The 26,581-nt window shown below is 44.4% G+C and overlaps 1 protein-coding gene across 4 annotated transcripts in view; it reads right to left on the bottom strand.

The window, feature by feature from the left end:
• MAML3 (mastermind like transcriptional coactivator 3) overlaps positions 1–26,581 on the bottom strand; it is a 346,623-nt gene that overhangs the window by 114,570 nt on the left and 205,472 nt on the right. For all 4 annotated transcript variants that reach the window (XM_090036509.1, XM_090036508.1, XM_090036510.1 and 1 more), the window contains one exon: positions 23,503–24,993. In XM_090036509.1, the coding sequence (XP_089892635.1) occupies positions 23,503–24,993 (1,491 nt within the window). The remainder of the gene's footprint in view (positions 1–23,502; positions 24,994–26,581) is intronic.

The raw sequence follows: 26,581 nt of genomic DNA, 5'->3' as shown, positions 1-26,581 counted from the left end.
CACCAACCCCTCTCTGCTGGAGCAAATGGCATAGCCCAGCCCAGCCCAGGGCTGGAAAGCAGGCTGGGGGGACTGTGATTTAACTTGAACCAGGGAAGGGGGCTAGGACAGAAGTTTCATAAACCAGTTTGACCCAAATCAGTTAAGTCTGATAGTACATTCAACCAGATTTATCCTAAACCAGTTTCAGTCATTTTGAAACTGGTTTATGTGTACTGAACTTCTGTTCTGTTACAGGTTTCAATCAGTATGGGTGGGGTGGGGGAGAGTGCTGCTATGAGCATGGACTGCTCACACGTGTGTGTATGTGTGTGTGCACAATGCCCCCCAGAACACAGTGCCCTAGGTAGTTGCCCATGTCACCCACCCCTAAGGCCAGCTCTGGGGAATGGAGGAGCAGCCCATAGCAGGGGCTAGGTCACAAGCAGCAGCCTGCAATGGGAAAAGGTTGCCAAGCCCTGCTATAGAGTAAAATCCAAGTAAACATGTCGCCTGTCTAGACCCTTACTTAAAAACAGCTCAAAATTTGCACCAACCAACTTCACAGCTGTAACTCACCTATGGAGCAAGCACTGGTGGTGGCAACAATGGAAGCTCTAGGGTTGCAAGTATTTCTACCATGGAGTCATCTAGACTGCACAGTGATATAAGCACATGAACCTTGTTTTCCTTACAGCTCCTAGCAAAGCCGCCAATAGAAGACACATAAGTGATGAATTATAGCTACAAAATTGGCTAAAATAGACGAGGCTTGCCTGACTGTAACTACGGCTGCAGGCATATATATATGTATGTATGTATGTATGTATGTATGTATATACACACACATATGTATGTATATACATGCATACATACATATATAGGCATGCATACATATATACACACACACATAGGTTTGCAGAGAGAGAGAGTGTGTGTATAGAATAAAGTGAATGGGATAAGATTTATAACAAAAACATTTAAAGTAATTTTAGCTTGCGCAGAATCACAGACTTCATGATTGGTTGGCAGTGACTGAACCCTTATCTTTGAGCTATGACGCAGTCATTGGGTCTCCTACATGGGAAATGGAGCAAGGAAGCCAAGAATAGTGCAGGGGGGCTGAGAGGGAGATGGAAGTGGAAGAAGAGGCAGGATTATTATAGAATAAGAAAGAGTAATAACAAAGACCAGGAATTAAATGCAAAACACTAAGAACATCATCATAATGATGACGACAATGATGTTGTCAAAAAGTACTATACAAATAAAATGCTAGAGAATTTAAAACTGAGTTTTGAGAAGACAGCATTAAATCTGAGTCAGGAAAAATGAAAGCGATGAAAAGAGAAATTAGGTAAAAACAGCTTCTTTGCCAGAGCACAAATAATGGATGCACTCAACATGTATTGTAAGACAACAAAAGGAGCAAAAGTAAACAGGTAACACAAATACCAGTGACATTAAACACTGGGGAGGATGGAGTAAGATCTGTTCTAATAGTGGCTGGCAAGGGGATAGGTTTGAACAATACCCTAACGACACATTTATGAATAATAAACAATAAGAGGTCTGTGTGTGACTGGTCTCATTGCAGCCGCCTCACTGGAGTGGGAATCATTCTGGGTGAGCAAATATGTAGGAGCGTTAAAGGAACACTCACAGAAGAATGAAAGAGTAGGTCAGAGCAAGTCGTGGAGCTTTTCTCTCCAATGGAATAATCTTGTAAGGGCCCCTCCATTTCCACGGGCTCTTGTCTGTGAAGAGTGCCTTGATACTCTAGTGCTTTCACTCCCCTCCCTAGTCAGTGCCACAACTGTATTGTGACTGATCTTGAGTCTTTTGCACTGCTTCATTAGCATTAAAATCATATGCTTACAATGCATCTGCCATGCCTATCATTCCTAGCCAAAACAACCTCGCTCAAGCTGGGACTGTGTCTGCAGGTGACACCTGTGCCACTTTCAGCAGTGCCCTTGGAAAATATCCCACTCTTTATGTAATCAAAGACTATGATACTTTCCCCCCTCCCTTCAAGTAATAGGTTGGGTGCTTATCTGAGCACTAGGAAGTACCGGGGATGTAATCCCTATATTATCCGCAAACCAGGTGCAGTAATTGGGCAAGCGCAATAGGAATGTTTGTATCATCACAGTCACTGTGCTGGGAGTTTGGTCAAAGAGGACACTTGTACACGTGACCGGGGTTTAATCCCCAAGATTGTATTCTATGCCACCTAAATTGAAACAGTTTTTAATTGAAACCCACAGTTTCAATTTTTCCCCTCATTACTGGGGGGGGGGGGGTGGCAATCCTTTTTTTGTTTTTGGTTGGAGCCTACCTGCAGCCTGGGGGGGAGGGCGCTGCTGGTGAGCAGAGCATCCCCTGAGCTGCGGGAGGTCTCAGCACTTCCCGCCATGTTGGCGGCCCTGGGGCCATCCTGGCAAGCTGCTAGCACACCAGGTGCTATCCCAGCCAGCTTCGGCTTGGGGAAGAGTTGGATTGGGCTGAGTGTTGCCTCCAAGCTGGGTCAACACCTGGCCCACTAGCAGCCCACCTGGGCAGCTCTGGGGGGGGAAGAACCCGGGTCCCCCGCAGCTCAGAACCTGCTTGGCCTGCTGGCAGCTCACTCCCTGACCATAGAAGAGACAGGCATGCTTCACTGAAAAAAAAAGAATTGGGCCCCTTGCCATTTCTGCCTTCAGCAGGCACCTGCTGGAGACAGAAGTGGTGAGGGGCCTGATCCTTTTTTTCTGCGGAACCTGCCTGCCTCACCCGTGGCTGGGAGGCAAGCTAACAGCTGCAACGCATCATTGCATACTAAACTACATCCATATGTTGTTTAGTTTGAAATGATGCAAAATAATTTAAAACCCACCAAAACTCTTAAATGTGTATAGTGTGACACCATTAAGCCACTCAAAGTGACATTTTTGTCACGTGTCCATGTTAATGGCATCACGTATACAAGCACCCATGGCCATGTCAGATTTCAATGAATCTGCTAATTCTGCTAAATACCTTGTCACAAGGACACAAGAAAGGAAAGGAAGTGGTTAGCAAACAGTCCTGGAGACTGAAATCTGTTCACAGACACAGCACATGCCTTAGCTGAGCAGACTTTCCAACACTGCTCCCTACGTATATCACACTATACATTATCACTGCCCAGGCTGTCCATCTTCTAAGCCTGTGAGAGGCCCATCAGGCAAGGCATGGGCCACTGGGCTGCATGCCGTGTAGACACTCCCCTCATCCACCCACCTTACCCCATGTCCTGGTGGGCAAACCCCCCACAGCTGCACTGGGCTCTCCCCTCAGCTGCTCCACTACATGCCCCCTCACTGCTACAACATAGGGGCATCTCCCTCCACTACACCATAACAGCATTAACCATCCCCTTCCACTCCACATGGCCCTGGACTCATCCTTAGCTCTCTGTTCCTCACTGCTCTGCTCTCCCGGCTGGGGGTGGAGAAGCAGCCGGGGGAGGGGGAACTGAAGAGACTCCAGCTATTCTTGCAGCTGGAGTAATAGAGGGCACAATGGCCAAGCAGGAGCCCAGGGGCCACAGCTTAACCTCTTGCAGGCTGTATGCAGCCCGTGGGTTGCAGCCCTGATATATGCCATAGATTTGAGGACCAGAAGGAAACATTAGATGACCAAATCTAACCTTCTGCATATCATAAGCAGAACAAAATTGAGTTGTTTCTACTCAATACTGAACCAGGCTTGAACGCTGTGTGCCTCCCAAGGCTGGGGCAGTGGTGGTGGTGAAGGCATGGTGGCAGCAAGTGGGGAGCTTCCACAGGCAGCCGTGGTGGTGTTGGCAGTGGGAGCAGGCTGAGTGGGGAGCTCCTACAAGCAGCCACAGTGGTGTCGGTGGCAACAGGGGGTGGCGAGTGCCGACTGGTAATCAAAGACTACCCGCAAATGCTGCTGGTGGTGTCGGAGGTGAGGCAGGGTGGCGAGCAGAAACCTCCCACAGGTGCCGCCAGGAGTGTCAGCAGTGGCCATTCTCAGAGGGTGCACTGCCAATCTCAGAGGGTGCATGTGCACCCATGTGCACCCCCTACGCATCGCCAATGGAACCAGGGAGAGACCTTCCACCTTGAATAAATCAGATAACCACTACATTAGAATAAGCATGTGCCCTATGCTCTCTTTATATAAACAGTGTAATGTATGGACTATTGCAGAATTGTTTGAGAGGGGTTTAAACTATTTTTTAATCAGTGTTATTTTCTCTACCCCACTCTGTGAAGCCAGGCTGTTTTAGATCGTAAATCCAACTGCACAAAATTCAAAGGTAGAAACAATGTACACCTAACAGAGTTTAAATACCGTGCCAAAATTACCAAAAAATGCTTTTTCATGCAATACTTTTTGACTTTTAAGGTCTTTAATGGCCCCATGACTTTTGGAGGGTTTCAAGATCATTTATGGCCTTTTATTGCTAGAAACAAAATCTTAGAACTATGGGAACTACAAGAACCCAGACAGTCTAATGGGAGACAAGAGCCTGTTTCTAACCCTGAGGGACTTGAATACACAGCCACCATTCTTGGTACAACATAATTTGTGATGGGAGAGAAAGGAACATTTCTCAGGCAGCTTGTTTAAGAAAATACTCATCTGTTTGAAGCTGCTCAGCAGTTTGGAATGTGAAAGCAGTGGTTGAGATGATTAGCAGGCAGAGTGAAGGTAGAGTGGCCAAATTTATCACATGGGTGATACCACCCTATAAGTGAAATGATATCTAAGATCCTTCAGTTTTTCATGTCTTATGACTTCAAAAAGAACCTCACTTAATGTGACAACAAATATTTCATGCAATTTCCATCAGCCAGTGGGAAACAGACCACTACTGAGAGTCATAGTGTCCAGTGTGGTTTCATGTAAACTATGACTAACTTTATTAGCTCTATCATAGGGAGTTATAGGGCTAAGGAGCAGACTCATAATGTTAAACAGATCAGACTAAGATAGAGAGAAGCAGTGAGGGTTGGGAAAGTGAAAGGAGGAGCTAAACAGGGTAGAGGTAGGGGGAGAAAGAGAGATGGCTGGAGGATCAGGGGAAGATGGGAAAGGACAATAAAAATAATAAAGGATACAAAAAAACCCCCAGACTCTGAGTGACCACAGGACTTGCAGCAGGAGAAAGTTGTACCTTAACAAAAGACTCCTGCAAACATCCATTTTGCACTAATGGCTGGGGAATTAATCTGCAATCTCAGGACCTAGTTTTTGCCCCCAGGCAATATTATATTTAAAAATTAATTTAGGATGCAGATACCTTCCAGGCAGTTCTCCCTTAAGCTGGCCTGTATGTAGTATAATGCCACAGGAGAAGGATATATTTCAAGCAGAAACTGTTTTTCAGGCGGACTGTTCCAAACCCTTTTTGCTTCTTTTTTCTGAAGGAATTACATTTCCCTCCATGCCTTCAAGTAGCATAAGGAAACCCAGAACACTCGAGAAATACTTATTTCTTAAGGTGAAACTGAAGTATTTTTCTGGTAGTGAGGAATTGGGTAACAACCGACAGAATGGTACTTAACTGTAGTACAGGGGCATGAGAAAAGAGTGCTTAAAGCATCCTGCTAGGTGTGACTGTGAGCTGCAGTCTGAGCTTATGACAAAGGCAGTCCCAGCCTGAGATGGATTCTTGGTTGTTCAGGATGAGGAGTCAAAGACAGCTGGATGCAATGCTAGCCACATCACTTAGTGTGACAATGGCTATGGAAACCAGCATACCTTACCCACACTAACCCAATGGGACATCTGGGCTCAGGCAGGCCACTTGAGAAGTCAAAAGCCCGAGCTTCTATAGCATGGAACAAACTGCAGGCCTGGGTGTGTATGAACAGTCACAGGCAAAGCATTAAAACTACTGTGTAAGCCAAGGAAAACCACTGGTTCAGGGGAGTCACACATATGAGGTGCTTGATGCAGTCAATGGGGGATATGCCACAGATTCAGAGTAGCACTGTAACTATGCAAACAAACTCCTAGTCAAACATAAGCTGGCTAACTGTACCCTCTGATGATGTGGTCAAGGGAAAATGATTTCTGCTGGCAACACATAAGGTATGGTTATAGAAGGCTGCAGAAAAAGCTATTCATGCCACCTAAAAAGTGTTCCACAAACACTGAAAGAGACCAGAAGAACAGCAGCAAGCCATGAGAATGCATAGTAAAAGTTGAAGAATCAAGCAAGCCAGGTTCACTTCTCAATCACTGCAAAGAAAAGAAGGGACAGACTCAGAGACTGTTTACACTCCAGAGCCTTTGCTGCTATCACTATACCAGCATGGCTGTCAGGAAAGCCTCCCAATGTAAACACTGCATATACTGACAAAAGGAGTTTTTTGGCTGCCATAGTCATCCCAGGTTTCTGAATGAAATACAGAGCACTCCTATGGTGGTATACTGTGTTCATACCAGAGGTTTCGCCAATATACCTCTATTGGCCTGGGGTGATGGTTCTTCCACACCTATGACTATCATTGCAATGCAGACAAAACTTCATATCATAGCACAATGCTGGCAGACCTGGCCTTCGACTTTACATTGACTCTTAGGAACTGAACAAGAACATTAAAAGGGAGCACTTCTGATTGCCCACAAAGGATGAAATGTTTGCTGAAAATGCAGAAGCCAAATTCTTCAGCAAATTAGGCACATTGGCTAGGTTTTAATAATTTTTTGGACACAGTGCACTTTCAATACAGTGTTTGGGTAGATAGAGCTTGAGACTGATTTGCAAAATTATGTCCAGTGATTAAAGAATTTCACCACAGAGTGTCCCAGGCACTTGAAGATCTGATGGGAGCGTATAAGTACATCAGTGACAAAAGTCTGGGGATAATAAACATCTCGAAGGTTTACAGCAATGGTTCTCAAGACCTGTTTAGACTCAAGGCACCTATCTCTAGAATAGCGGTTCCCAAACTCTGACAGGTTGCACACCACCAATTTAAAATGATACAACCTTAAGTACCACCAGCAAATTTTTGCCCTACAAAGTAATTATAATAAATCTGTTAATGCGTTCCACTGACAGGTTGTTTGCGTACCACTGGTGGTACGCGTAGCACTCTGCAGCTCTAGAACTTTTCTGAATTTAGTGGTACCCCATTTCAAAAAATAATTAAACTTGGTTTTTAACTACAGAAAAATAATGCAGCAACTATTCTGTTGCAAAGAATTTAGAGAGACCACAATAGGTCAAAATGGCTTTGACACTGGTTTCCTATTTGAAATCTCTGGGTTTTTATCTTGTTAATGCGTATGGATGTTTGCAAACCTAATAGTGTTAACACTGCATGGCATCCTTAAAAGAATCTCATGACACCCCAGTAATCACTGAATTACAGAATGTACTGGAAACCGCAACTAGAAACAAACATAACATTTCAAAACAACTGGATGTGTCTACACAAGATGCTTTACTGTGTACTAGATTAACGCACAGTAAAAGCATCGCCGTCTACACGTGCACAGCAATTACTGCGCAGTAGATTAATTTAAAGCACCATTTGCTAGTACCTACAGATACAGGTAGTAGAATATGGCACTTTAAACAAATGCACCAAAGCATACCTGTAGATGCTGACCGGGAGCAAATTGCTCCCAGTCAGCCTAGACAGCAAGGGGCCAAGGACATGGGGATAGTGGGGCTATCCCAGCTCAGCAGGCAGCTCCCTGCCCAGCTAGCCAGGACAGCTCCCCCTGCCCCCTGGGGCTGGCCCTGATCTCCCCATAGCTGACAGCTCTTCCCTCCCCTGCCCTGCACATATCGGGGCTGCCCTCAGAGCTGAGACAGCTGGCACCCAGGGAAGCCTGGAGCTCCCCCTGGCAGCTGCAGGGGGGCAGAGCAGGGTAGAGATAACCCTGGACTAGGCTGCTCCTGTTGAGTACAATTTGCTCCCTATGCAGGCAGACATATAGATGTGCGCCTGGGAGTGTTTTAATTGCATGAGCGGATTAATTGCATGTGTAGATACAGAGACTAAAATCACTTACTTGGGAAAACTGAGTGAAAACAACAGTTCCAAGATTCCCAAGGTGCTGAACACTAACAGACGCACAGATAAGAAAGGAATTCAGAATTGCAAGGCTTGTTGCATTATTGTGTCAGTAGGTCCATACCAAGCCTAGGTAAGTTGCTTAAGAAAACTCCCTCACATGGATACATATGAGGGATGGATGCCAGGGTGACAGAGAAAGTTCAAGGTTTTGAATGTGCACTAAAATCAGAACCGACATGGCAATTCTTTGCCTCACAAAAAGAGATCAAGCTCTCCGCTGAGGTGGCAAAAGACAAACTTTAAACTGTTCTGTCTCAGATATAGGAGACTGACAACAACAAAGGGAACGTGTACACAAATTTATAAAGAGGACCTACTTGTGGTTGTACAAAAGTTCATGATTTTCTCTGGCTGTGCTTCAAAATCAACTCCCTTATTACCATAAACATGAGAACTGATGAAGTTTGTGAAGCAGAGCTATGGTAAGAGTGGCCAGCGGACAGCAGGAAGCAGAACAATCAGACAGCACCACCCAGTGAGTAGGAGCTCCAAGAGAGGCTCTGAATTCATCTTCCATTGAGTTGGATGAAGAGAGAGGGACAAGTGGGATACAGAAGACATCTAGGACCATGTGTGTAACTACAAAGTGAGCACTTCCGTATCATACTCCTTTACCATGCAATACACAAATAATCACAAGCTGCTGAAAACTGCGGTAGAATCCTGCTTGGTGGACATTGGCTCTGACCTTTCAGTTCCTGTTCTTGTTGCACCATGCGCACTGGTTGGACCCTTCCCCCTAGGAAGTATGAATGTGCTTCACCTGATGTCAGGTGGGAATATTTCTTTAGAAGGAGCAGTGACCACAGGATTTTTCCTTCCAAGCGTGTGCACATCTTTGGCCATATACACTCCCACCATGTTGAGTACAGAGTGCTTCTCAGAAGTCAGCTACCCCTCACCCCACTGTGACAGCAGCATAAATTGCTGTGGTGGCGTAACATGTCTCTCCATTTCATAACCCTTTTGGTCTTACAGCTCTTTTAAGCCTTTTAGGCCCTGGCAGACCTGGTGATATAGGGCACCTATACACATGCCGGATGTCTGCTCCAGCATGTGCTAATTAGTATATGTTGGGGCACACTCGATTTATCAAGTCTGCTTGATTTATCAGACTGCTGCAGCACCTTCCACATCACATGCATTCAGCATCCCCGTGCTTCAAAATGGCGGGGGAGGAGGGCGTGCTTGAATTAAAGCTCACTGAATGAGCTTCAAGTGCCCCCACTACCATTTTGAAGCACAGGACACCGAATACACTGCGCTATAATTAAAGCATCCCCTCTCCACCTCTGGAGCGTGTATAGATACTCTTCATTCCCAGGAGAGGCACTCGCCCCCACACCCTTCCATAAATACCAGGTGGGTTCATGGGGAGCACCCTTTATAAAGACTATGGGACCAGCAGTGCCTATGTGTAGAGGGGCTAGCCTATCGCTGCCTGTCCTTTTCGCATATGCATGGGGCCAAAAGTAAGGGTGCATGGCCCCAGCAGCTTCTTCATACCTCCCAGCAACACTTTCCATGTCTCCCATGATGTCAGCATTTCCAGACCCCATGAACCTGCTGGGGGGTTGTTAGAGTGTTAGGTGGGAGAGGCATGGTGAGGGAAGGTAAATTAACAGAGAAGTAGATAAAGGTAAGAACCAGCAGTCCCCATAGTGCAGATGCTTCATAGCCCATTGGAGGACCTTCTTTTCCCTTGCCTCCTGAATAGCAAGGGGAGGGACGGGGGACACAACACTCAGGGGTCTGGAAGATCTGGGAAGCATTTGGAGAGGTGGAGATAGTTTTATATTTGATTTAAATAGATGGCAGCTCTGAGTGGGACTAATCCTAGGCAGAGGAGGAGCTAAGCATAGTGGCACAGAAGGGAGAAAACCAAACGATAGAGGAATAACAGCCCAAGAGACCCAGATTCACTTGGGGATGGGTGGAGGCAGAAGGCTGCAAATGTTAAGAAGCATGTAGGAGTATGGCATGACAGGAGGTGATGCTTGTATTTTAACGTTTGTGCACATCACTAGCCTTTGGATGCTCTGCTAACATCATCTTTGTCACCTTTCCCTTTTCTTGGTTTTCACACGTGTGGCAGTTAGTAGGCAGTGCAGGTGCCAAGGCCAACCAATATTCCAGCAGTTCCTCACTTCTGAGTGCTTGCTTTGGCAACTGCAGTGTGCTCTTTCTACTTTGGTTAATGTAAGCTTTAATTCAACTCCAAGTTCTCTGAGGCAGGAACTATGTCTTCAACCTTTGGCACAAAGGTCCTGATTAGGACCTCTGGGTGCTACCATAATAGAAATAAATACTAATGATTTCCTTTCCTTGCAGCTGCTTCCCCACACCCGCACCTCTCCCCTCCCCCATCACCCTGAACAAGCTCTGGTGACTTTTCACAAGCAGTTGGAAAACCTCACCATCCCCACACCCCTGCCTGCCTTCTCACTGACCAAAAAAGGAATTTCCTTATTACTTTAATGACTCAAAAGACAGGGACAGCAGGAGAGGAAACCAGCAGTTTTCCCCTGGTCCTCTTCCTGTGCTTCCTCCACATTCCAGTGCTGGCTATCTTTGTTTGCCAAAGTTCAGGCACTGAGATGGAGTAGCAGCACTTCTAGCCCTACACTATCTACAGCCTTCACCAATTAACATGTAAACAGGAAAGAGGAGCTGCTTGTGTGAGACAACAAAGAGGGATTCAGAAAGCAGGGGGTGCTGCAAACAGTCCCCTCCACAGGAAAGCAGCAGGCAGGGAGGAATGCAGGCCCCATGGTGGTTTTCTATAATTTGCCCCCTATTTGGTGTCCTTTTCTTTCCCTGTTTACCTGAGTGCCTTCTATCAGCAGGGGTAGAGTGGCCACCTACATGGCACAGAATGCAGAAGGCTTGTGAAACAGCACAGGGCAGAACTTATGTTTTAAAGGGTATCCAAAAGCTTTTATTGATGGTACAGAATCAGGCATTTTTATTGCAGGATATGGTCCTTTGAAACAGGAGTGCCTGAAGATATTGCTTTCATTTGATAAACTGCTGGGCTTGTTAGTAACTCTTTACTGGACAGAAGTCATAGGATATTAAGTACCAAAAAGGGCAGGCAGTCATTCTAGGCTGAGCTGGGAGAAAGAAGAGGCTGAACTAAAAGCTTACCTGTCAGAGTGTTAAATGGCAAATGTCTAGGTATGAGAGGGGTGCAGGGCTACTACAGGTCTAAGCATAAGTCTTGTTGCAGGCTTTTTCTTTTCCTTTAGGTAAGATAAAATTTTTCATCAGTACTAACACAAGAAAGACAGCCTAGTTTGGAAGACAAAGTCCAGTTTCCTGCTTTAGGAAGACTTAGTGAGAGAATGCAAACAAATTCAGACTGTTTGGAAGAGGGATTCCTGGCAAAGAAATTTTATGACTGTTTAGTTCCAAGCCACAATGTATTGTTAAAGGAGCCCACACAGGACCTGAATAGCCTATTTTTAAGTTACCATTCTTACAGATCCACAAAACGTCACTCTAAACTAAGACCCTCTCTATATGTGCAGGTAATGGAGTGATGGGATCTAATCTGCGAGCCACGCAATCACACCTTCTGCCATCCCACACGTGCATGACAGGAAGTGTGATTGTGGGATCGCACATTAGATCCCATTGTGCCTTATTGCTAATGCAGAAGAAGCCTTATCCTTGGCTCCTCTTGCCTCAGCAAGAAGCAAGCACCTGCAGCTGGAAGTCCCCTCAGTTGAGAAGCTGCAGCCACAATACCCCAGGCCCAGGGATTTCATGTACCCCCAGGGCAGCTGCACCCCCCCAGCTGCCAGGACATAGCCTAGGTGCCAGGAACCATCTAAATACAGAGTCAAAAAGCCCAAGGCTGAATTGATTCAGTCTTTGCAGGTTAGTCTAAGCTGCAAAAATTGAACCAATAAGCAAATGAATAGACATTCACTTTTGATTTAGGAAATGCAGCCACATGCCTGCAGTGGCTTAAGCCAGATGCTGGGGGGCACTACAGCACAGCTCTTTGGCATGTATCCAGCATAGGCTGTGTTCGCTTCCTCTTCCTGCTGTGTTCATTTCCCTGAGGTCTCTAGGATTTGCAGTCCATACTCACAACAGAAGGACTCTGCAGGATTGCTCATCACTTCCTCTTCCTGCTTCCAGGTGCCTCTGGGATTTGTATTCCATAGTCGCAGCCGACAATAAGTAACCCAGCAGAGTAGGGCAGCTCTGTACTTGGGAGAAGGTGAGCTTAAACCCCTCCCTGGCCCTTGACCCCAGCCGGGCTTTGCCTGGAGGGGGCAGTCATCCAGCCAGTGATGCCAGTGAGCCAGGCCTCACTGCTCCAGATAGGGAGCAGAGGGGTGGGGCCAGCCTTGCTCTCTGAAGTAGATAGCACTGCACAGCCCAGGGCTGCAGAGCATGCTGGGGGACTCTGATTTAACTTGAACCAGGAAGGAGTCTGGGACAGAAGTTCATAGACTTGTTTGACCCGAATCAGTTAAGTCTGATATTACATTCACCCAGATTTATCTTAAACCAGTTTCAGCCATATTGAAACTGGTTTATGTGCACTGAACTTCTGTTCTGTTACAAGTTTATCCTAGTTTCTGATCAGTTAACCTGGTTTACATGTAACTTCTGTCCCCAGGCCTAGTCTCCACAGCTATAGGACTCTGAGTGCCTGTGCTGCTGGGACCCAGAGTCCTCAACAGTTGCAGAACTTTCAGCCCTACCTGAGCAACATGCACCCCTGCAGCTGGGAGGGTGACAGGGTTCCCAGCCCCATAGAAAACCTTGATACATGTGCACATTAAAGCTCAATAGCAGCCAAATATAAAGTTAGTACATATTTTTGAGGTCTAACTTTATAGCTGGCTGCAGCTTTTTATGGTACGATAGTTACTTTGCACATGTAGCTGGTCTTAAGGTAATTACACAATTCATTAGTTAATTGTGCCATGCCTGTAATGTGTAGAAGGGTCTTAAAGGCAGTGTCCAGGATGGAAACAAACACTGAACAAAAGCCCAACTACAGTTCTTGGTGTTCAGTAAACTATGTACTTGAATCTCACTCTTTTTGTGTCTCCCCCACCCCCACTTCCACTGCCTTGGTCACTGAGTGTCCAAGAGGCAAAAACTGTGGCATTAATTGCCTTTCAGCCACTTGGTAACAGGGAGAAGAGTGGTGGTGTGCAGTGAAAAGAGCAAGATTAATGGCACCATTGCATCACAAATTTCCACTCTGATTTAGGTAGATCCCTACTCATAACTAATGGAGGATCAACCCCCAATTTATTTATAAATTAATAAAAAAGTAGAAAAAAGTTCAAATAGTGTCCATAACAGTATTACATTCTTGCTGTTAAAGAGACTAGGGCCACAGAAGAAAAAGCACTTCAGAACACAAATTGCCGTTCTTCTCTGTATAGCATAAGCTCACACAATTTCACCTGTGTTTGCTATTCCTTATTGTTGGATTAATTGAAGGTGGTAACCTTGTGAGATCTGTACACAGCATAGAAAATGGGTGAGTAATTACAGAATATCCCCTGCACTTTCCATTACAGTCCTTTGCACGCCAAAGTTAGATCCACAGCCTGATCCAAAGATTCCCCAGTGACTTTGGTGGGAGATAGAATTAGAGCAGGGAAGAGTTGGGGAGGGTGGCAAAGGAAGATGACAATTTCTTCCTGTGCAAAGAAGTGGACCTCCCAAGATCTTCAGCTTCACTGTTATATTCAGTAAAAAGGTGATGACAATTTTATTATTGCTAGCTGTACTACTAGAAAATTCATACAATATACAAGGCACATGTGCTGCTTTGTCTTAGTAGCCAGATGAAGCAAACTAGGTCCACCTTCTATCCATCCATTTCCTGGGTAATTACTTCATCCATGTCTCTACTGAAGTCAGTGACTTGGAAACAATACAATTCATTTCTATATGTAATCCCTTATAAGAAGTAACACCAGATGCCTGAGAGAGAGAGGGAAGGAGAAACACTTTTCAGAGCAAGGCTCAGATATACAGATAGGGGAAAAAAGTGTGGAAGGAATGCAAAAGGATTTGATTAGCAAAAATAAAAGAAAGGGAGAATGAGACAAATCTCCTTAGAGACTAATATTTGTGAACTGAGATGGGAGATGCAATTAAGGCAGGGAATGAAAGGTTAGTATCAGTTTTGCCCTATCTTGTAATTGGATTGCAAGTTGGTGTTTTTCAAAAGCTCCTTGAATCAAGTGGCTAAAACGGAATCATGGATCTAATTACAAAAGTTTTTATTCCACATGTCTGTGGAGAAAAACTGGAAAACATGATTTCTAAGGGGTCAGAAATTAGAAGACATCTACAAAGAAACTAATATTATTTCTCAAGTTTTAAGACAGTCTCGTGACTTTTGAACACTTAGCATTGGCACTACTATAGTACAGCCAAGCTAAGTTTTGGACACATTCAACTTTGGATGAAACTTGACAGCCTTGAATTCAGATAGTCATTTTTGAAATTGAAAAAAAAATAGTCATCTAGTTGCATGACTTCTGTTAGTGTGACAGACAGTTTGGATAGATTAAAAATGTTGATACGCATGGAAACTGAGGAGCTGAGATGGGAACCATGGGGAAAAAAAAGGAAGCCCAAGGCGAAATGAAAAACTGTAAACTGTTGTCAAATGTTATCTCAGACAAAATTCTAGTTAAAAGACTTTTAAGCTCAAGTTGCACCCTGAGATGAACATGGAAATGAGTTTTAAAGAAAAAATGAATGTGGCTGTTTCGAAGGGGAGGAAGAATAAATTTCCAAAATAGGGAGGAAAGAGAACAGATGTGAGAGGGAAAAAGCAAATGACCTGCAACAACACTAAAAACCTGATCATTGTTCCACTCAATACTTGCAATTGGGTTATATTAACTCTGTCAAGGGCCTTCTGTATGATGCTGGATAGAATGCTAGGCGTCTCTGCACCTCCTTTCCTCAGCCTTAAGAGGTCATACATATTAGGGCTGTGCAAAGCTTCGGTAACCGATTTAATCTGAAGGAGATTTGGCCCGATTCGGTGGCCAAATCTCCGAATCCGAATCGAATCAGGAGACCAATTAAAAGGTCTGAATAAAGTCAGAAGCCTTTGAATTGATTTGAAAAGATTCAGCGCTGATTCGGAGATTTGGCCACAGACTAAACATGCAGCACTCCTCACCATGTTGGACACAGCTGCCTTCAGCTGGTAAGTCTATTATGGTGGGCAGAGGGGGGAACGAAGTGGCGTGGGTGGGGGGAGCAGATCAATGCCCCCACAGCAAGAGAGGGATTGGGGCTGGGACGAGTTGCCCAGCCAGGGTGGCAGGGCATGGGACTTGGGGAGGGAGGCTCCCAACAGTGGTGATGTGTAGGGACTGAATGCCGGTGCCCTCCCTGCAGGCGCTGGCCAATCACTGCACTTGCTGCAGCTGCTTCCAGGGGTGGCTGCAGCGATTGGCCAGTGCTTGTTCCCAGAAACAACTGCAGCGAGTGCAATGATTAGCCACAGCAGGATTGGGACCCTGGACTGCAGGATCACCTGTGAGGGACTCCCCCCACAGACTGCACGATTGCCCATGGGGACTGGTACACACCCACGCCCATGGCTCCCAACACTGCACGCGGCCACGTGCTGCTGGTCTGGGAGGGAATGGGAGTGGGTGTGTCCCCGGATTTATGGAAGGTGGGCTGGGCTGGGCTGTACTCCTGGAGGCTAAGCTCCACGGGGTGGGCAGAGCCAGGGCTGCACTCTGGGTGGCTAGCCCCAACTAAGCACAGTGGAGCAAAAGCTATGGGGGGGCTGCATTCACCCTAAAATTCCCCATAACCCCTGCTGCTGGCCCCTCCCTGATCTGGGTGCACACACCTACTGCCTGTCACTGCTTGCCTAGCCAGGGTGACACTGCAGGTTGTCCAGGAGGCGCGGAGAGGCTGGGCGAGTGGCAGGAGGGCACAGCCCCTACTCCCAGCACCTTCCATCCAGAGCGCAGCCCGGCCCAGCCTGCAGAGCCGGGGGCACACACCTGCTCTGATGCTCTCCTAGACCAGTGGCGTGGGGTGGCACACAGTGGTGGGAGCCCCCCTACCCAAGTCCTGTGCCCCCACACCCTGGCTGGGGAGCTTATCCCAGCACCAATCTCTCCCTCACTGTGGGGGTGTTGATCTGCTCCCCACCACACCCCTTCCCTGCCCACTTCTTCCACCAGAACAGTCTTACCAGCTGGAGGCAGCCATGTCCAGCATGGTGAGGACTGCTGCCTGTTTAATCTATGGCCAAATCTCCAAATTGGTACTGAATCTTTGAATCCTAATCTGCTGAATCAAATCAGGACAGTGATTTGAATCAGTGGATCGAATCACTATCCCTTCAAATCGGCCAAATCTGAATCCAAAGCAAATACTTGCTGCTTCGCACAGACCTAGTACATATGACAAATCTGGACACAGAGGGTGTGTCCAGACAAGCACACTTGTGCAATCTGCAGGGCTTCAAAGCTGTTCGAGGTGCTGTAAACTGCATGCAATGGACATGCAAATTTGCAGTGCAACTCTAAAATTTTATGTCAGGAGATTCTCGTATAAAAAAAAACCTCACCAAAAAAAAAAATAAAACAGAATGGCACACATTCCAGGAGTGTGTCCTGGAGCAACTGGAGGCTGGGTCCTCCAGGGAGATGCCCTGGCTGCTGGCCAGAGCATCTCCTCTACTTTAGGGGTTTATCCAGTTCTTCTAGCATGCTGGGAGTCAGGAGGAATGGGAAAATGTCAGTTTCCTGGAAGCAGGTCGTTTTACCCTGCAGGATCCCCGACATGCAGGGGTGTACACAGTGGCAAAAAACAGCAGCACAAATTTTTGCCGCTGCTATTCGTGCCAGAGCAAATGCATGCCGCTGTATGTGGAGACGCACCCAGAAGGACAGATGCGACACACATTTTAAAATTGTCTACATATTAATGCTAGGAGCCTAGGTAATAAATAAGGAGAGACAAGTGCTCAGTTAAGAGAGGAAATGTGATATGGTCAGTATTACTGAAATTTGGTGACACAGGTCATATGACTAGAATATTAAGTCCAATGCTCACAACTTGTTCTGTAAGGATACAATAAAAAAAGGAAGTGGAGAAGAGTAGCATTTTATATCAAAGACACTGCTAGTTGTTACAGTTATGCACAATTCAGAATAACTGGACCTTTGAATCTATGACTTTGACCAGGGATTAAAGTTCTAACTAAAGACAGGAACTGTTTGGTAGCTGTTACAGGCCACCAAATCTCATTGCCTAACAGGATAAACTGTTTGCTGTGCATGGTGCGTAGCAAGAAAAACTGCACTTTCATGCATGACTTCAACCTAGAAGACACTTGGATGGATATCTCATGTGTCCAGCAGCTAGACTTTCTTAGGATTTCTAAAAACAATAGATGACAGATTCTTAATACAGAGTGGATAATGATAACTAGGGATCCTGGAAAAAACCTCCTGTTTTTGATTTTAAAAAAGTAACCCAAAATCCACATTTTTCTGTGATTAAAATTAAACACCACTTATATAGATGTTATATATACATCTATATATAAGTGGTGTTTAATTTTAATCATGGGCAAATGTGGATTTTGGGTTACTTTTTTAAAACCTAAAATTGGGTATTCTTTTTTATCAGAGAAAGCCAAGATCCCTGATAACTAAGATATCATCTGAACCACTAATGTTAATTATTAACAAATCTATGAAAACTGGGGAAATTACAAAGGCAATGTAATTCCAATATTTAGAAATGGTAAAAGGGAACTATAAGACTAGCTAACAAGATGTCGATCCTGGGCACAATAATGGAACAATTAGTTTATAATTTTCCATGAAGAATTAGAGGAAAAAACATAAGATATCAGTTAATGTGGTTTTTTTTATCAGCTAACATAAAAGTAGGTCTTGTCACACAAATCTGTTGTCTTTTTTTTCTGACAAGATTATAGATCTGGTTTATTCAGGCAACCCTTCTGATATAATATACTTTGGATTTCACTTTGGTATTTGACTTAGTACCACATAACATCTTGATTAAAAAAAAACCTTATATAGAATTGCTATACCAGATTATTAAAACCTGGCTCACTGACAGCCCTCAAAACACAGCTAATGGGAAACATCAATGACTATGGTTGTTTATGGTGCAGTTCTACCTGCTATCTTCTATTGGTCCTTTGATCTACCTGAGCATATCAAATCTTTGCTAATAAACTTGCAGTTGACAAAAATATTGGCAGAATATTAAACACTGAAGATAGGTGTTTTTATCAAGCTATCTGAATAACTTTGTTAACTGTTCAAAATCCAACAATATGCATTTTCATTGTCCTTTCTGGCTTTGAAGCCTGATTCTTGAGGACTGAATATTAGGTGATTTTTTACTTCAGCAGTCCTCAGTGCAACTCCTCCTTGAAGGCCAGTGGCTAGAGCCAAACATAGTATAGCAGAGATGTAGCTAGGCAGCTGTGTGCCGGGGCAATCATGCAAATACCCAGGGCAGCGCTGACTGCTATGGTGCTGACTGCAGTGGCATGATTAGCTGCTGCTGCAGTCAAGGCTACTTTTGTGCCACCACACAAAAGCAGTACCTGGGGTGGCTGTCCCGGTTGCTCCCACTTAGTTATACTACTGTGGTATAGACAAAACCTCACGACATATCCAGCAAATGCCTCTCAAAATTTCAAACTTACGAAGTTGCTATTGCAGCTGGTGTTTTCTCAAAGCACTACATGTGCATGCCAGCTCTGCCTTTCCCATAGTCTGAAGCACCAAAGCAAGTTCAGGGATCTTCTCTATTTGTAGATCCCTCAGTGAACCTACCAATATTCAAATGAATGATCTATAATATGCAAACCAAAAGACAATCATAAAAAGAAAGTAAAGATACCTTTCAGAATGCTAGGGAGAAAGCATTTTTCCCACTTAAAATACCAAGTCGATTGCATCTTTAAAGTATTATATGGCTATGAACCCCCATTTCTCAATCATGCACAAAATTAAGACCAATAAAATCAACTACATATTTTCAGAGTTGAAACACAAATATAAAGAAGTGAATTTTAAGGGATTATTCCTATATCTTATTTTTTATCCTTTCCCACCTACCTCCAACTTCAAACGAGGCAACTAATTTTTTCAATAGAAACTAAAATAGCTTATCTTTATAACCTCATGGGGGTAAAGAGTCACAGCTTGATTTTATTTTTTTACACCTACAGAGAATGCTATTTTGTTTGGCCGTCTCATATTCACTAACTTCTCACAGCTCTTGCCTTTCCAGTTTTTATTTTCTTCGTACTTTTAACTGAATAAAAGAAATTATTTAGAGAAATGTTACTGCTGTTATGCATACAGAAATAACGTTTGTCGTGCTAGTTTCTCTCACTAGACCACCAATTTAGCAGTCTGCCAACTGTCCAATTACTTATGTTTATGTTGAGCTAAATAGGTTCTTCATCTAGCTGCACACCTTTCTTTTTGAACATAATTAATGTGGTTCATCAAAGCCCAGAAAACGAGCCCAAAGCACCAGCCGTTCACTGACACGTTAACAGGGTCATTTGCTAGTAACCTCTTACACAGACTGTTTATATGGTCCCAACTTTGCTGACAAAATGTCATCTCTGTAATACACAGGAAATGATGAAAATGCTAAGTGCATATAGATGTTGATGTGTGTGCATTTCATGCATGCAGATAAACTTATTTACACCTAAACTCTCAGGCCAAAACACAAGTGAAATTCAAGATTTTGGTACATAGATAAATATAAGATGTTCCTTAAATAGTTTCTTAATTAATCTCTAGTCATAGGATACTAATATATGCACATTACTGGTCATATGACCCAGCAACTAAAGCACTTTCTGTTGTTTACAGTATGTTTTAGGTAGTTGGGTTTTTTAATAAGCCTGATATCACTTACAAAACACATTTATAAATTTAAATATGCATGTCAGAGGGAGAGAAGCCATAATGGCAGAGTAACAATGATGAACCTGTGGAAGGATGCTCATACATATTTGTATTGGAAGTTTCTTCCAAAAAGAAAATAAGAATTTTTCTAAAACTCTACCTACAATATGCAATGCATCCAATCTGAGAGATTTTTGCAACTGATTCTCTCTGTATCCTGCAGTAGTTGGAATAACAAGGACTGCATTGGTGTAGATTAGGTTATTAAAATCAACAGCTCTTTCCTATCATTGTAAGAATCAATCTATTGCTGTCTGAGCAGGCCACGGCATAACAACAGCTTTTAAGGTGTCCACAGAAAAATACATTTAAGGTGAGCAGCAAGAAAAAGAATTGGGACATGCATTGTAGCTACATATCTGTTTTATCACCTTCCTCAGCTAACTGATCCTTTCCTGCACACGAAGCTAAATTGGTCCACTGGGACTGGATGGACCTTCCCGTATGGAAGCAATAGGTCCCTATTTCTGGTTGAGTCATTGAAAGGTGAACTGAATGGTCTGCTAACCCTGCCCCCCCCGCCCCACACACCCCTAGTTTTACCCCAAATGACTTCTTTATAAGGTATGAAAATGGTTTCAATTTTTTACTTGTTTTAACAGCTTCTGTTGCTTTTTTAAGCCTTGGTAACATCAGGAATAGGAAGCCTGAAGTTATCTCTTCTTGCTGGTGAACTACAGAAGGATACTGATATCCCATCAAGATTAAAGCACAGCCAGGTATTTCTCAGCCTTTGAGTGAAGGGGAGATGTATTATTACAGGGACTACTCTTCTCCTAATGGCTTGTGAAGTATTTGAATTAAACAGGTGTAAAATACCCAATAAAATAAACCAGTGGTGCTCAACCTTTTTGAATATGGGGCTTGGATGGGCAGTGTCTGGTCCCTCTGCAGGCTGGATCTGACTGGTGGACCCAGTCCAGTGCCCCCGGCATGTGTGATAGGGCTCCATCCAGTCACACAGAGGGGGGTGGGGGGCCAGTCTGTCCCCGATCCAGCCATTTGGAGAAAGGGCTTGGCCCAGATCCAACCTGGCTTGGTGGCGGGGGAGGGGGCAATGACTTGGCCCCAATTTAGCCCATGGGGAAAGGAGGTGTAGCCTGGCCCTACGGGAGGAAGGGGCATAGCCTGGCACCTACCTGGCCAGAGAGCAGGAGACCCCAAGGAGAGACAAGGGGGCATAGCCCAACCCAAACCAGCTGTGCAGGTAGAGGGGGCATGGCCCAGACCCACAGGAAGAAAAGGGCACAGCTTGGCCCCATCCCTGCTGTGCAGAGAGAAGGGACTGCTGCCTGGTTCTGATCTGGTCATGTAGCGGGAGGGTCATGGCTGTGGGGCTTGGGATTTTGGCCATGGCAGAGCAGGAAGTCAGTATTAACAGCCACTGCTGTCTTGACACCAAATTTTGCAGCCCATAGGGAGCTTTGTGGGCTGGAGGTTGAGTACTTCTGAAATAAACCACAGAGCAGTGGTTCTCAACCTTTTTAGACTCAAGGAAACCCTCATTACACTTAGGGTACCCTCAGAAAGTGCCAGCTCTTCGTTTTTACTAATTTTTCGCTACAGAAGAGTAACGGAACAATTCATTTGCTGCAAAGAAATCAGGAAGACCACAGCAGGTCAGAATGTTTTTAACACTACGGATTCCTGTTGGAAACCTCGGGTTTAGTCTTGTCTATAATGTTTGTACACTTAACAGTGTTAATGCTGTGTGACACCCCATGGCACTCCTGACAAGATCTCAAGGCACCCTGGGGTGCCGCAGCACCCTGGCTGAGAATCACTGCCATAGAACATTACATTGGTTAAACATCCTTTCTCTTGTCAGCTGGGACAGGGGATGCTGTAGTTCAGGTTAGAGTGGCTGATTGTGATATCAATGCCTTACTGTTTTTCAGGACAAGACTTCACCAAAAGCAGAGGAACTAGGCCTATTATTTATAATGCAAGAGACATTCATTATTAAGAACAGAAAGGCACATTTTTGAGCTGTCTCCAGCCATTGTGAACCAAACCCCAGAAGGCACTGGTTCACTGCTTTTTCCTCTGCACCTCCTCACCTTAACAATTATGTGACCCACTCTAAGATGGAAAGGACAAGTTTCTCTTGGGAGTAAATTCCCAAACTCACCACATCCAGGAAATATGGAACACTGCCGTATCTCCACGTGCATTAGTGAAGTGAGTCACCATTATCTGAAGCCATGCTCAAAAGGAAGAGCTTATTGTAGGCGGTGTGGAAATAGCTAATGTGGTAAAAAGCTCTTTGAACTAAAACTAACAATAGACAATTCTATTAGTGGGTCATTACATCATAATTCCTGACACACTTTAGGAGTAGGATTTCCATGAGCGGTATCACCTTCATTGTAAGCCTGGCTCAGTTACAAAAGAAATGATTGTTTTGTTTGGTCCTTTTTAAAATGAACAAAACAACACCTGAAATGTGCATACATGACCTCCTTTGTCACACTGGTGATCAGCTATTCATTCAGGTAGTTTTACTGAACATGAGTGAGTGCCACATGGTCTGGTACAAAATGCTACTACTATAACTGTTACTTACATTAACTGAGATCCATCTGCTTCTGTCCCACAGACCTAGCACCAACAGCCCCACATAGTGAGCTTGGAGTTTAAGAGTGAGAAGGTAATGCAAAATTGTTTCTTGTGAAGACCTAAGTCAGATGGCAAGTCACTGGAGAAGACTGAAGGCATTTTGAAAATGAAAGTACAATTACAAGAAGTACATCACTGAGGTCTGCTTGGATGTCTTGTAAGAAATAATCTCATTTTGGACCTGATTCTAAGAGGTCCCAAATGCCTTTCACTGCTACATTTACTTGCAGAAGTGGGAGCTGTGGTTGCTCATGGGCAGTCAGAAGGAGCAGCCAGAAGGCCCTTGTTGTTGATAATTCATGCCACTGAACCATGCGCCGCTGACAATTCTGTTCAGAGTTTCCCAGATTCCTCCTCCTCTTCTCCAATGCTATAGAAAAAGTGACTCTGCTAACACCTTCTGTTACAATGCAACAACTTTGTGTAAGTTAAACAGCACAGTGCTACAGGTTGGAAAGTTACAGAAGGAAGAAGACGAGCTCTCAAAAGAGAAAAAATCTCAAAATCAATTCTCTCCAAAGCCCCCTGATTGGCCCTAGTCACTGGAAACACTGAAAGAATATCACCATAGGACAGACATGCACATCCAGGAATGCAGGACCAGAAAGGACCACCTATGCTATCAAGTCCAATCCTTTCCTACTGCAGACATCCATAGCATATAAGCTCCTATGCGACGATGAAAACAAGAAACTGCTGAAACTGAACTCATCCCCTCAGAAAAAGTCAGTTGCTGAAACTTTTTCTTGGACTAAAGTTGCTCACAAAGTGTACATTCAACATGCTCTAGTATTTACACTTACCTGACTAAGGGAGGGAAGTGTTGCATATGCCATTGGTTGAGTCATCATTCCTTTCTGCTTCATGATAAGCATGCGCTTCTGTTCCTCACTCAGGTGCGCCATCTGAGCTTGCATCTGTGGCTGCTGGGACTGTGGCTGTATGTATGGCATCATGGGGTTCTTGTTGGGGTTGGCCATGGGTGGGGTCATTCTCTGACTCAACTCAGCATTGAAGTGAGTCAGAGGTTTAGTGTTGCCATAAGTAAGCATATTGGGCTGTTTGCTTAGGGAGTTTGTACCCAAGTTATTTGGCTGCTGACTGATCATATTTATGTGATTTTGAGGGAGGTAGTTATTCATTGTGGTCTTCTGTGGATTGTTTGCCATAGGAGGCACTATTGGGTTTTGGTTGTTAAAGGCTTGGGGATACATCATTGGACTATTTGGTTTGTCTGCACTGAAGGGCCCTCCGTACGGACTAGATGGAGGCCCAACCGGTGACCAGCTTGATGCTTGATTTGGATGTTGCTGCTGTTGCTGCTTTTGCTGCATGAGTTTAGCTCTTTGTTGCTGCTGTGCTGCCATTTGTTTCAGCTGTTCAGCTGGAGATAAGTCAGCACTGGGTATAGTCACAGGACCAGGCCCTGCACCCGCCACTGTTACAGCTGCTGGATTCATAAGGTAACCATTTCCAGATCGTGACTGAGACTGGCCTGGAGTATGGGCTTGGCTGGGAGTTTGGGGTGACTGAACAACACAATTTGCTGGTGAGCTGGCAGGGACTGGAGCTGCAGGAGCACTGGAAACAGAAGGTATACTAGAAGCTGTGGAGACATTTGAAAATGGAGGACCTGAAGAAGAAGGCCTCACCTGGGGAGATCCCAGAGGTACATGAGCAAATGGAGAATGAGACGGATCGCTCTTAATGCTTGCACTCTCTTGAATCTCAGTGGCAGGTCTGGGAAATTCTGGTTCCTTCTTCTCTTCAAAGTCTTCATTGAACAAATCTTGTATATCATCCTCTGGAACAGTGTTGGCTAGCTCATCTATTAGCTCCTGCCACTCTTGATCATTCAGATTAATGTCTGAGAAAAGTTTATTTTGATTTGAAAGGGAGGTTTCAGAAGTGTCTATGCATGTGGGGTCATCCAAAGGTTCTTGTTTTAGCTCCTTATTTTGCAGGATGTTAAAACTTTCTTCAATCTCACTGCAACCATTAACTGGCAGCTTTATCTCTGGAAGTCCGCCATTTTTACCTAAGTCTTCCAGCCCAGTAGGATGTGTCCCACTGTTCTGCAGGGGTAAAGAAGGCTTCATGTCAAGCTGGTGAAGAGGAGAAACAGAAGGTATAGGCAAGTTATTGGGCAAGCTGTTGATTGCATCAATTCCTGGTACATCCTTCCGTATCCTCTTGCTGGTTGGGGAGAAGCTACCATCACAGACACCATTTTGCTGTTCTCCATTGAGGGGCGAGCGTGCACCTTCCAACTTCCTCTTTACTGTCTCTTGTAGCTTGAATGAAAAAGAAAGAAAAAAGAAAATCCAAATAAGCCACTTGCACAAATTTCTTTCAAACAAAGCATGCTGCAGATTTTGTGACAATAATTTTCCCCCTTGCATACCACATTTTAGAAATTCTCAGAGTAAAGATTCCTTAGCTTCCTTCATATGCCTTGAAGTCAGACTGCTCAGAAAAGAGGACCTGTAACAAGGGAGCTCAACCTGAGTATGAGGTCTAGGATCATGTCCATTGGGGGAACACTGTATAGGACACTGCTACAAATGTTCAGCTGCTTTTTTATCAGACTTATAAAGATCTGAGCCAAGATTTTCAAATGTGACCAGGGATTTGGGGGGCTTCCATTTTTGGGTTCCCAACACTGCTGAGATACCCTGAAGGAGCTTCGTTTGCAATAGTGCTGAGTCTGTGTCTTCTGAAAATCTAGCCTCTTCAAGAGGTTTGAAGCTGGACACCCAAAAATAGAGATGCTAAAATGCACAAGTAATTTTTGAGTCTATGTTTTGAGAGAAATATATATAGTATGAATGCTGGTATTCAAAATATACGTGCTGTTTTCTGTCCTTTTACCCCTCTGTCCTTACGTATTAGGGCTGTACAAGAAATAGGGAATCTCTCTTAAGTGGGGAAAAACATATTTTTTCTAACAAATAGAAAGATGTTCATCACTTTATATGATGTTGAACTGATTCATTAATTAAAAAGAAGCAAAATTATAGGAAAATGTTTCAACGCTGGTGCTAACAAAAGTAGTAAGCCACGAATATTGTAAAAATAACAGCAACATTCACTTAGCAGGATACAAAAGCAACCACATTAGCTTCCATGAATTCTATCAAAAATAAGCCAAGTACATTTAGGTTGAACCACTTATATTCCACCTATTCAGCTATCCACAGTTCTATCCCATTACACAAAATATTAAGTCCACTGCTTATGCACCAGGCTAACAAAAGCAGCCCTTCCTTGGCTCACGCAAAACAACAGTGCAGGGAGACAGGAAGTGGAGGGGTCACAACTCCAGTATGCCTGTTCTGGACATGTTTGCATCCTTGATATAGAACAATAGAGGACACAAAACTGAAGATCTTATCATTTGTAAGTGTTTTATATCTATGATGATCATGGACATTCAGCTCCCAGCCCACCCCCTGAAGCAGAATTTTTCAAATTATGTTTTTTCTTCTTTCCCACAATTTCTAATTCAGTCTGCAGCCATGGATTCCCATCTCAGAGTCTTTGGGAGGAGTCCCTGTTCTGCTTTGAATGGAAGCTCAGTCCCTTCAGCATATCAAAGAATTCCTCCTGGGAACTGTTCTCCACTTTTTTTTCTTTGTCTATCCTGACTTCTCAGAGCAGAATTGCCTCATTCATTCCTGTTCACATCCCTCTGGTTGTTTCGAATGAGAAACTGGAACGGCCAATGAGAAAATCTCATGGCCTCTCCCCCACTTCCTGCCCCACCATGCAAGACAAAAAGCCTGCTGGTTCACTCTCTTTCTCACAAGTCCTGCCTGCATTTTTCACTATCATTTTATGTGCTTGAAGTAGAATTCCCAGTACAAGACCTATGCATGCCTG

This window comes from Crocodylus siamensis, chromosome 2 (assembly GCF_052110815.1).
Source record: "Crocodylus siamensis isolate JL-2025a chromosome 2, ASM5211081v1, whole genome shotgun sequence".
NCBI lineage: Eukaryota > Metazoa > Chordata > Crocodylia > Crocodylidae > Crocodylus > Crocodylus siamensis.
Note: the sequence above shows the minus strand (reverse complement) of the source record. Positions and strands in the feature narration are given on the sequence as shown.